The 11,708-nt window shown below is 51.5% G+C and overlaps 1 protein-coding gene across 2 annotated transcripts; it reads left to right on the plus strand.

Annotated features, from left to right (window-relative positions):
- Positions 1-493: 493 nt before the first annotated feature.
- Positions 494-9,569, plus strand: YJU2 (YJU2 splicing factor homolog). 2 transcript variants are annotated; one of them, XM_038384161.2, is made up of 8 exons: positions 494-693; positions 1,492-1,592; positions 2,699-2,843; positions 3,306-3,440; positions 3,848-4,029; positions 5,706-5,826; positions 6,786-6,951; positions 8,478-9,569. In XM_038384161.2, the coding sequence occupies exons 1-8, from the start codon at positions 670-672 to the stop codon at positions 8,594-8,596; spliced, it is 993 nt and encodes a 330-aa protein (XP_038240089.1). In that variant the 5' UTR covers positions 494-669; the 3' UTR covers positions 8,597-9,569. The 2 variants fall into 2 exon arrangements, with proteins under 2 accessions (XP_038240089.1, XP_043358409.1); XM_043502474.1 differs by lacking the exon at positions 494-693 and adding an exon at positions 1,276-1,329.
- The last annotated feature ends 2,139 nt before the right edge of the window (positions 9,570-11,708 follow it).

Below are 11,708 nucleotides of genomic sequence, written 5' to 3' on the forward strand. Positions count from 1 at the left end.
CGCCGCTCCCAGAAGCAGCGATCACATCCCTGTGGCCCCTTGGAGGGGGGGCTCCATGCTGTCCATGCCCTCAGGCACCTCCCCGCAGCTCCTGGCCAATGGGAGCTGCAGATTCGGTGTTGGGGGCAGCACACAGAGACCCCCTGACCTCCCATCTAGGGCCTGCAGGGACATGCTGGCCACTTTCAGGAGCCCGGGTGGTGCCAAACGTGAGACCAGCCTGGCATGGCACTATAAACCCTGCACGTCTCCTTGCAATGGGCAAACTCAGGAGCGGGCGGCTTGCTGCCTGGTTTCTCTGTACACTGCATAGGAGGGTCTGAAATGGCCTGGGACAGCAGCCCCCAGGCGCGGCCAACGCACCGAGCCCCACAGACCCTCCAATGCTGAGCCCGCCCTGCAGCAGCCAAGACTCAGCTCCTCCCGGAACCTTTCTCGGCAGGGCGGGGCCCGTAGACGGGCCACTTTAGCTGAAGGACGCGAGCCAGTGGGCGGGGTTTGATCGTGACGGGCGGCAGTACGAGCCAATAGGAAACACGTGTGCCCGGCGGCTCCTCGTTCAGGCCAATGGCAGGGTGCGAGGGCTGGCTCCCGGAAGTACCGGAGGAGCTGTGCGGGGCGGAGAGTTAGCGCGGGGCGGACCCGGGCTGGGCACAGACCGGGGGCAAAATGTCGGAGAGGAAGGTTTTGAATGTGAGTCGGGGGCGGGCCCAGCAGTGGGGGAGGGAGAAGGAGACCCGGGGGGCCCCGTAGCGGGGGAGGGGAGAGGGACCGGGGGGGCGTAGCGGGGGACAGGTAGTGGGGGGGGCGTAGCGGGGGGGAGAGGGACCGGGGGGCGTAGCGGGGGACAGGTAGTGGGGGGAGGGGGACCGGGGGGGGCGTAGCGGGGGAGGGGAGAGGGACAGGTAGTGGGGGGAGGGGGGCCGTAGCGGGGGAGGGGAGAGGGACAGGTAGCGGGGGGGAGGGGGGCCGTAGCGGGGGAGGGGAGAGGGACAGGTAGTGGGGGGAGGGGGACCGGGGAGGCCGTAGCGGGGGAGGGGAGAGGGACAGGTAGTGGGGGGAGGGGGGCCGTAGCGGGGGAGGGGAGAGGGACAGGTAGCGGGGGGAGGGGGGCCGTAGCGGGGGAGGGGAGAGGGACAGGTAGCGGGGGGAGGGGGGCCGTAGCGGGGGAGGGGAGAGGGACAGGTAGCGGGGGGAGGGGGGCCGTAGCGGGGGAGGGGAGAGGGACAGGTAGCGGGGGGAGGGGGGCCGTAGCGGGGGAGGGGAGAGGTGGCATCTGTCTGTTCTGCTGAGAGGCCTTCTAAGCTTTGCATGCAGGTAGGCTCTGATGTGAGTGTGGGGAGCCCTGACATTGCGGCCCTGCTCTGATCCTCAGCGGATTCCAAAGAGCTGGAGCAATGGGTGATACCCTGTTTTTCTCCCCCCCCCCCGCATTTCACCCTCTCACCCCACAGCCTCCCAACTGATGCCTTTTCTGCTTTGTTCTTGTAGAAATACTATCCGCCCGACTTCGATCCGTCTAAAATCCCAAAGCTCAAGCTCCCAAAGGACCGGCAATATGTTGTGCGGTTGATGGCCCCATTCAACATGAGGTGAGAGAGGTGGTCCTGGCTGTACGTGTACCGGAGAACCTATGGCAACACTGTTCTGTCACGAGCATTTGGCAGATTTCATAGGATATCCCTCCTCTGGGTTCTTACTGTGTTTCCATCGAGCTGACTGTATATTGGGATGAATCCAGCTATTTGCTGAATGTACTGACTGGATTTTGGTAATAAGGAATGCTTGTGAGGTGTTTTTTTTTTTTTTTTTTTTTAAGCAAGTTACTCTGTGCACCACAATATTTACAACTGATGTAACCCTTTAGGGGGGCAGGTCGTATAGCTATAAACTAAATAGCAGAATCTCCTCTAGCATGACTTAATCTAGACACTATCAAACTACTATGTATGCATGTTTAGCATGATGCTTAAATGCTAGGGCTGACCAAATGTTCCCCTGCTGTATTCATAATGGTCTTTTAGGCAGGCCTGAGGATCGCATGACCAGACTCAAGTCCATCCAGCCTTTTACTTGTGATGGACACACCTGCCTCTTTAGATTCAGCTTCTGCTGTTGCTGTAAAACACCTCACAGAAACCAGGAGGGTGGAAAGGATGGTCCAGTGGATAAAACACTGGACTTTGACTGTGACTGGTTCAATTCCTGGCTTGGCTACAGACTTATTGTGTGAGCTTGGGCAAGTTACCCAATCAACCCTGTGCCTCAATTCCCTGGCTTTGTTTTTTAACTAGTGGGGGGCAATACCTGTCCACTAATAATAATATCCATTAATGATGGTGAGGTCCTCAGAAACTACAGTGATGAAGGCCATACAAGTACCTAAATGTCCAGAGTGTGCAGGAACGCCCCACTCCGGAGCAGTATGTGAGAGGGAGGCAACTGTCAATCAACAGAAGTGATGCTGATCAAAGATTACATGGAAAAAATAGCAATGTATGTAATGTCTTTCTATTCTGGTCATCTTAGAGGTTATGTATAACAATATGTACCAGATGTTCAGATGGAAATGTGATTCTCAAGTTACAATGCCCATTAAAACTAGGCTCTGCCCCCATGTATGTCAGTTAGACTCCTGTCTTTCTCTAGATTTTTATTACACTGTGGACCTAATGCACTTTCTCTTTGTTTCGTGTAGGTGCAAGACATGTGGTGAGTACATCTATAAAGGCAAGAAGTTTAATGCTCGCAAGGAGACTGTTCAGAATGAGGTGTACTTGGGGCTTCCCATCTTTCGCTTCTACATCAAATGCACCCGTTGTCTGGCAGAAATCACATTCAAGGTGAAGAGACTTCTATAGCTGGGCTCTTGATATCTGGGGAGGCAGCCTGTGGATCCGGGCAGTGAGTGACAGGAGATCTCAGTTCTAATCCTAGACGGTTCCCAACAAATGCTACTATTTTAAGACAACCAGAGGTCAAATTTTGCATCCAAACTATTTGATCTCTGTCCCCTTTTTAACAAACAGTGAAGTATCTCATCCACAGTGTGAGCAGGGCGCTATTGCGGCTCAAATGTCTGAGTACAATGGGTGTTTCTAGGGCATAAATAATCATTCTTTTGGCAAGTGACGTGAATAAAACAAGGTTGAAGTGACTTGTGTAGTTTTATGTATTGCTTTGAAAATCATACTGGCTGTTCACTACCAGCAGTGAATAGATGAACAACGACTGGAGCAATAGCAGCCTGTCGTGCATGTGGCATGTTCACAATCATTCCCTTATGTTGCCGCTGTCTTCCTCAGACAGATCCTGAGAACACAGACTACACAATGGAACATGGTGCCACTCGGAACTTCCAAGCTGAGAAGCTGTTGGAGGAAGAGGAGAAGAGGGTGCAGAAGGAAAGAGAGGAGGAAGAGCTGAACAATCCCATGAAGGTATTTGAATGCGCCCTTCCCTTCCCCCCAAGTCCTAAATATTGGACTGAGATTTGCAGGCCTCAGGCCACTTGCGTTTCAGTGCATTGAAGGAGGCTACTGCCCAGTTCTGCAACTTTGGAACTGGCCTAGGTAGAGATGGTAACTGAGGTCTCTGTAGGTTCTGTTTTATCCTGGAATGAGTAAAGGGAGTTTACCACAATCTTTAATTATGCTTGTTAAGATCTGAAAACGAGGCTCCCCGTACTCATGCTATCGCATGCCTAGTACTCATGCTAACCTTTGTCACTTAGGTACCATGGCAGCAGGCACTTAAGAATTGCCATGCTAGTAATGGAAGCTACAGTTCATGAGTTGTCATTGTGGCTTACCCAGTACTTCAAGGGCTTTCCTGCTTTCCCTACTAGGTTTTGGAGAACCGAACGAAGGACTCCAAGCTGGAGATGGAGGTCCTGGAGAACCTGCAAGAGCTGAAGGAGCTGAACCAGCGTCAGGCAAATGTGGACTTTGAATCCATGCTGAAGCAGTATAAGGACCTTGAGGAGGAGCGGAAACGAAGGGAGCTAGAGGAGGATGAGACGGAGATGAAGTGAGTCAGCTGGAAATATTGCTTATGTTTGAGTTCTGGTCATACCTGGATATATGAAACTTTCCAGGCTGCCACCGGTGGGCTGGGCAGTGGTCTTAACAGCCCCCCCACATCCCCACAGCAGTATTTTAATGGGAGGGACAGTGCCAGAGATCCAAAAGAGGGTAACACTTGCGATCTGAGGGTGTGGGATTTATGCACGATAGAGCTGTGGTGTGGATTGGGATGTGAGGAGATCTAATAGGATGACTAATATCCGACCTATCTAGACATACAGGTAAAGGACACACATGAGGTGTGGTGGCCCGAATATTGAAAGAGGCAAGGGAAATATAAGTGACATGTTCCTTCACGGGGCGGTGTTTGCACGCCAAAAATCACTGTCCCAGTTGACATCTTTGGCAAAGAGGTCAGAGACTGAGCTGGCCTCTGAGACTGAACTCACCTTGAGAGGAGGTCTCTTCCAGGGTGTAGGGCTAAAGTACCTTTGTGTCAGGATGTGGGGAGAACCCCTATTGTTGTGTCCATGGTATTATTCTGGGGCTAAATGAAAGACCTTTCAGCAGCACTGAACTGCACCTAAAAAAGGGGACTTGGAGTGCTGAAAGGATTCCAGGCCTGCCAAGCTGTAACAGCTAACAGACTGGGAAGGGAAGATGGGGTGCAGCAGCAATGTGGGAGCTGTTGCATTCTGGCAGAGTGGCTGTCCCAGCTCAGTTGTAACATATCAGAACTACAGTGTATGCAGGACAACACTGCTCTCCGCAGAGCTTGTGAAGGTGGATGGTTTTTTTTTTGAGTCATAGACTCCAAGGCCAAAAGTCCACAGTGGTGATCTAGGGCTTGTCTTCGCTACTCGGGTAAGTTGACCTAAGTTATGCTACTTCAGCTTAACGCGCTTTGGTTGACTTCCTTTACGCTTCTGGAAGAGATGGAATACTGGGGTCCACTGGAGAGCGCTCTGCCATCAATTTAGTGGGTCTTCACTAGACCCGCTAAATCGACCCCTTCAATTGCAGCAGCAATCTCCCCATAGTGAAGACCAACCCCTAGTCCAGGGCTGGGCAAACTTTTTAGCCCGAGAGCCACATCTGGCTGGGGAAATTGCATACAGGGCCATGAATGTAGGGCTGGGCCAGGGGGTTGGGATGTGGCAGGGGGCTCAGGGCAGAGGGCTGGGGTGCTGGGTGCAGGAGGGGTTTGGGGTGCGGGCTCCGGCCCAGCGCTGCTTACCTTGAGTGGCTCTGGGGTGGCAGCGGTGTGCAGGGGGGCTGGTAATCTTGCAGGCCGGATCCAAAGCCCTGACGGGGCCGTAGTTTGCCCACCCCTGCCCTAGTCTGACCTCTTGCATAATACAGGCCAGAGAACTGCCCCAGAGTAGTTCCTGGAGCAGATATTTTAGAAAAATCATCCAATTTTGATTTAAGTTACCAGTGGTGGAAAATCCACCATTGACCCTTGGTAAATAGTTCCAATGGTTAATTATTCTCTCAAACATTTAACACCTTACTTCCAGTCTGAATTTTAGTTTGAAGTTCCAGACATTGGATTGTGTTCTACCTTTGTCTGCTAGAGTGAAGAGCCCATTATCAAATATTTGTTGCCCATGTGGGCACGGATAGACTGTAATCAAGTCACTCTGTTACACCTCTCTGGGGGATCCCTTTGCTTTGCAGAGCTATGCTGGAACAAGCCCAGAGCAGGCGATTCCTGGAAGACTCTGACTCTGATGAGGAAGCTGCCCAAGTGCCCTCAAGATCAGTGCCAAAAATGAAACCTACTGACATCTTGCAGGAGGTAAATCCTGGGGGTAGGGGCTTTTCCAGCAGTGTGTCTCTCTGAGATGGGAGATTTTTCCACAAGGGAACAAACTAAAACCCAGCGAACCACATTGAATGAGAAGTCCCCTGTTTTGGAGACTTTGAGGCACAATTGTCTCTCTTGCGGGCCCAGTTTAGAAAATGTGGCTCATTATGTATTAGACTGAAAGGAAGAAGTGAGAGGTTTTGGTCGAAGTAAACTTCAGCCTTTATCAACTAACAAAGGGGCTCATCTCCGTGGGGGGTGAGCTGCCGCTAAGAGCCCCCACCCCCACTGTCATGCCTGATGATGGTTCAGTGGTGAGCATCTTGCTGCTGGCTTTGCTCCCTGTTTTTGGCTTGTACCCAAAAGGATCGTAATGGTTTAATCGTTATACAAATTTAAGTTACGTCAATACAAGATTAGCAGTGGTGGAAGATGCCAGCTGGACATCCCTGAAGAATGAAGCCCTGTGTTTATCCACAGCAGGGCAAGCTCCCCTGCATGATCCCAGCCTGTTGTTCTGATGCTTGCTCTGAGGCGGAGGGAGTTCAGTCCTTGGTGTAATCTCCACAGCGGATCCAGCATACGGGCCAGTTAGTGCCAATGGCAGCGGTCTCTCTTTTATGTCAATCCCTGTCCATTGAGACCATCAAACAGTGCAGGCTGGTGAAAGCTTTCAAGTGACCCCCAAGCCAGGCTGGAGTTGAACTGTGAAATGTTTCCTGTCCCAGTGCTAATCCTTCTGAGCCATCTCGTCACAAGTGTGTTAAACCCGGTAGATATCCAGAGAGGGGCTTTCTCCTTGCTGCTCTGTGACATGATACCTCTGTGTATGCAACTCAAACCACCCTTGATTTTGATGATGATGATGATGTAGCATTTTGCATAGTTTCTCTTCCCCCACTAGCGGCTCCAAGGACCAAGAACGTTAATATTTGTGTTCCCTTCCATAGGACGTTGAGCCCCAGAGCAAGAAGCTAAAGACTGAAAGCTGGGAGAGGAGTGTGGGCAAACTGAACAGCAAGTCCCAGCTGGCAGGCCTGGTCACTGTGAAGAAACAGACCCCGGGTTCCACTACCACTAACAATGTGGGGAAGCAAATTACACTACAAAGCTCAGGTAACTTGGGTTCTGTCTCACCTACATGGCAATGAAGGACCTGATTAGCCACTTAACTCTAGGCCACCAAGGTGGGTTCTAACAGGTTGGTGACATCAAGCAGCTTAATCACATGTGTCTGTGTTGTCTTCAATTATATATTGCAGTTTAGTAATTCACAACCCAATAGGACTTTGTCAGAATGGCATCAAGTCTGGTGTTGGGATTTCCAGTAGGGGCCAATGCCCAGTGTTTCAGAGAGGAAGCCATCTCCTGCCTCCCGTATAGTGCATTGTTATGGGGATGTAAAATTCCTTCCTGACCACTCTGGCAAAGAGCTTGTGTCCTGAAGCATGAAAGCTGATTACCAGTGTCTGAACTTCTGTATTGATATTTTGGTGCTCAGATACAATGATGGTGCCAGCCTATAGAAGTACTATGATTAAATATATTGATATTATTGCTCATAAAATTATTGAGCTCCTCTGTTTGTTCTGTGTCTGTACAGCGCCTAACCCAAAGGCGTCCTGGCCCATAACTCGGGTTCCGGTGCACTACAGTAATACAGACAGTAATGCGAGACCAGGCATGGGATTTGAATTTACTGTGCCATTCCAAAACGTACTTTCCACAACGAGGTTGGGGCTGTTGACACAGCTGTCTGCTACAGTAACATAAACAGCTTGCAGAAGCCATCTTCTGTCTTCATTTTACTGTACAGGGAGTTTATACTGTATGCTGTGGTATTTGGGATATGCTATTCTACCTTCCCCAAACTCCCCTGCACTTTCAGTTGCACACAATATTCTTTCCTTCCTGTCCTAAACTGTTGCATGGGATTGCTTTGTTCTGTTGAACAGCGGCTGTGTTCCATCGCAGAGGTGGCTGCATTTTGATGGCAGGTGAAATGATCCCAGCCCTCTGGGTAGTTTTAATTTTTTTGAATGACAAGTGCTATGTAAGATTACATTGGTTGCTGATCCAAACCTGGTGTTCCATGAATGGCCCAGCTGAACGATGTTTTCCCTATATGATCCACACACCAGTCCCTCCGCTCCACCTTTCCAGCCTGAGAGCTTGTACAGCAAAGACGGTTTCTCACACAGGACGCCACTTCACAGAAAGCATCTGTGTTAGATTGAGGTTTGACTCACCTCACCCTCTTCTAGTTAGGTGGACTCCACGTATGCTTAAGTATCTCTGACGTTTCCGTTCTCTTATGTCACCACAAGGGGGCAGGAGGAGAGCCTCCATAGAAATGTGACCGTCTCTTCTCCCAGCAACATCAAACCTTATAATCCTCACTGAGATTCAGACAGGGTCCTAAGGAATCTGTTTTACTCCAGGTCCTAATGCCTGGTGTTGCAGTGGGTGCCCAGAACATGGCAGTGCCTGGCCCTGCCCGTCACGGTGGTAGAAGCCCATCCATGCTGCAGCAAGAGTGCTCCAACTCCTGATTTCATTGGGCTTCCATAAGGTGCAGCTCTCGGTTCCCCAACAGTGGGTCTGGGGTGTGAATGATTGAACCTGCTCTGTTTGGTTTCTAGATGCTGGAAGTTGGAGTTCCTCGTTACCTGCTGTGACCCAGCCCCCATCAGCAGCCCAGGGCTCTTCCCTCAGCCTGTTGGGGGCTTATTCTGACAGCGAAGACAGTACCAGTGACTGAGTCTGTGGGTCTCTGCTGAGAGCTCTCACTCCGCTGCCTTACCCAGCTGGAGTAGAGCGAGGCCAGGGGTTGGCAATGGGATGCAGGGAGGGCAGAGTTTCCTCTCTTCACGCCACCACCGGGCAGCTGCTGTCCTAACAACCAACTCCTGCCAGAGAGCTGGCATCCTTGTGCATAGACAATCTCAGTGGGATTCCCGGGCAGTCTGCACACATGGCCAGCCATATGTAATCAGAGCTGCTCTCCCTTCCTGGAAACCCCGAATATACTGTCATGTTGCAGCATTCCTTCAAACTGGGATACAGGAGTACCACTTCCAATGCAACCAGATTGCCTACAGGCATCTCTTCCTATTAAACATCCATCAGTCCGGGCTCCTGTCAGCTTGTCATGAGTGATGGTGGCACCAGCAAACCAAAGCTGCCCAGGGGAAGAATCTCTATTAGATGAGACAAGCTTCCTCTTTTCAGGCATGTTTCCCGCATCTTACTGACCATGTGTTTGGGGAGATTGGGGAGTAGAAAGTGACTGCCTAGCCTGATAGCGGGAGCAAAGCCCCAAAGCATGTCGGAAGGAGCTGAGAGCAGCAGGTCACCTACTGTGGCTGGAATCCATCATGCCGTGTTTATCGAAAGCCTTGTCATCAGCAGCTAAGTGGAGAGTAATGAAGTGTGTGGTTCTATATACCAGCATCTCCCTCACCACTCCAGTCTCCTGGAATTCCTGTAAAGCCCAATCTGTCTCCAGGCCCCTCTGTTAACTCTTACCATGTCTGAATTCTTGGCATGGGGCTCCGGTTTAATGCGTAACTTGTTTTGCTCTTCTCTTGTATCCTCCCCAACATTCCTGCATTTAGCCAGTGCGTCCCAATACAAGCTAGAGGCAGTGCTCGTGCCTATTATTCCCCATGAGGATCATGCCATTTTTAACACAGTTGTTTAACTTCAGATGTAATAAAGGATTCTGAAGAGCATCTCTCCCTTCCCCTGTCATTCTTTGTAAAACCGTCTTCAGATGGTGTTGCCTAGGGATGAGGGTAGGAGATTGGGAGTCAGGATTCCTGGGTTCTCTTGCTGGCTCAGTGTGTGACCTTTTTTTAGTTGAGAAGCAGGGAGTCATGAAACCAGCTGCCCAAGAGGTCGACAGGAATGTGTTGTGCGTGGATTAATTAATCCATAGGATCACTGCAGTTGGGGATGGAGAAGATTTAAAGTCCTGGATCAAACCTGTGCCCACAGAATACACAGGACATGCAGCTGAGTTCAGCAACCGTGTGCTCACTTCATGCTGTTGTTGTGTCCTTAGCTCATAGACTTTAAGGTCATAAGGGACCATCCTGGTCATCTAGTCTGATCTGCACATTGCAGGCCGCAGAACCTCCTCCCCCTCCTGTAATAGATCCCTAACGTCTGGCTGAGATACTGAAGTCCTCAAATCATGATGTAAAGACTTCAAGTTACAGAGAATCCACCATTTATACTAGTTTAAACCTGCAAGTGACTCAGGCCTGATGCTGCAGAGGAAGGTGAACCCCCCCCCGCCCCAGAGTCCTGAAGCCCCTTAAGGTCTCAGCAGAGTCAGAAAAAATTCCCCAAATCTCCCTATGGTCTCTCTGTCTCCCCCCCCAAGTCCTTCCCTAGCTCTGTGTAATGTACTTTCCCTGGGTTCTCCAGTTTCTGTGACATGCTGTGATTCTTGCTTTGAGGGTTAGTGGAGGGTTTCTGTCTCCCTGTGGCCTTCTAACTGGGTGAGTCAGACAAGATAAGGTCAAACAACTGGCTGATACTCCGGCAATAACCTCTTTTTCTCACATCATTCCTAACTATGGCCTGGACCCCCACACCCATCAGGGCAGTCCCGGCTCCATCAGCTTTTTACCCCAATGCTCAGGAGCAGGCAGCAGAGAGTGACCACAAGGGGCAAATGCAGCCTTGAGTGTCCCCCTCTGTCCCTGTGGAGGGGAGGGGGGGGTGAAGCTGCTCAGCTGTAGCTTTACTAGAACCAGCGACTCCTCCAAAGAGCGTTAGGAGGATGCAAGTGTGAGCGCCTGCCAGAGGCTTTGATTTAGGGGTGGGCCGAGCCAGAGACTACTGCCCTTGCAAAGGCTGGAAGCCCTGCTCAGGGGGACGGTCACAGCAGAGCCTAATCTGATCACTGGCAGGCTTAAGGAAGGGCGAGCTGTGCAGTGCTCTGAACTCTTGCCGGGCTTACAAAGGTTAAACCAACAGCTGCAGGGAGAGGAATCCAGCGCTGTGCTGTATAGTGCTGCTGCTTGGTCTGGTTCTCCCTGGCTGCCTTTCTGGGAGTGGGGCCTGGCAGGGGAAGGGGGCTGGCCTCCTTAAAAACAGAGCGTGCCTTGGGAAAGGCAATGGCCAGGCTGCTCCTGCCGCGCTGCCTGCATCTGCGGTTGGGGATGCACCCCGCCAGGCCCCAGAAAGGAGCCAGCAGCCAGGAGACGCTGACTCCACTGAGAGACATTAATGGGCTTCAGAACTCTCGTAATTAGATTAATCTAAAAAGGGTGAGCAAATGCCCCTGGGGGAGCCTTGCTGGCATAGCAGCACCAGGCTGTGTCCGCCAGACCTGCTGGCACCATGCGTGTAGCAGCCCTGCGGCTCTGGTTTACCCACGGCGATCAATGGAATTACTCTGTCTCATTGGAATCCCATTTCTCTTGGGCCTCTGTCTCTTTTCCTTTGTGATGACAACGGGGAGGACTCCGTGCTCTCCCTTGCAAGAGGCACGTACCGCATTGCCGCTGCTGGAGGAGCACCCTGGCCTTTGGCAGGGACGGCTTGCTTTTGTCATCACGTTACCAGCATTTCTATGATCGGGCTCCCTTTCGGCGGCCGGTTAGAACTGGGCCGTGGCATTGAGCGCACATGGCAACAGCTGCCGGGTGACACTTTAAAAAGATTGGGGTAACTTCTCGTTTCCCGTGTGCCAGGCTCCTCCCCCTGCCCCAAATCCCACTGCTAGCCCCTGCAACTCACCTTTATTTGTATCACAATAGCACCTAGAGGCTCCAAGTGAGATCAGGGTCCCATTTTGCCTAGTGCTGTGTGTACGCCTACAGCAGGGCTGTCCCTGCCCCAGAGAGTGGGGGAGAATG

This window comes from Dermochelys coriacea, chromosome 25 (assembly GCF_009764565.3).
Source record: "Dermochelys coriacea isolate rDerCor1 chromosome 25, rDerCor1.pri.v4, whole genome shotgun sequence".
NCBI lineage: Eukaryota > Metazoa > Chordata > Testudines > Dermochelyidae > Dermochelys > Dermochelys coriacea.

Bases quoted from the DNA above. Each gene is read 5' to 3' on its own strand.
- YJU2 (XM_038384161.2), top strand. From the start codon at position 670: ATGTCGGAGAGGAAGGTTTTGAAT. The intron at 2,844-3,305 runs GTGAAGAGACTT...TGTCTTCCTCAG, and splicing joins TGGCAGAAATCACATTCAAG to ACAGATCCTGAGAACACAGA. The intron at 6,952-8,477 runs GTAACTTGGGTT...TTTGGTTTCTAG, and splicing joins AATTACACTACAAAGCTCAG to ATGCTGGAAGTTGGAGTTCC.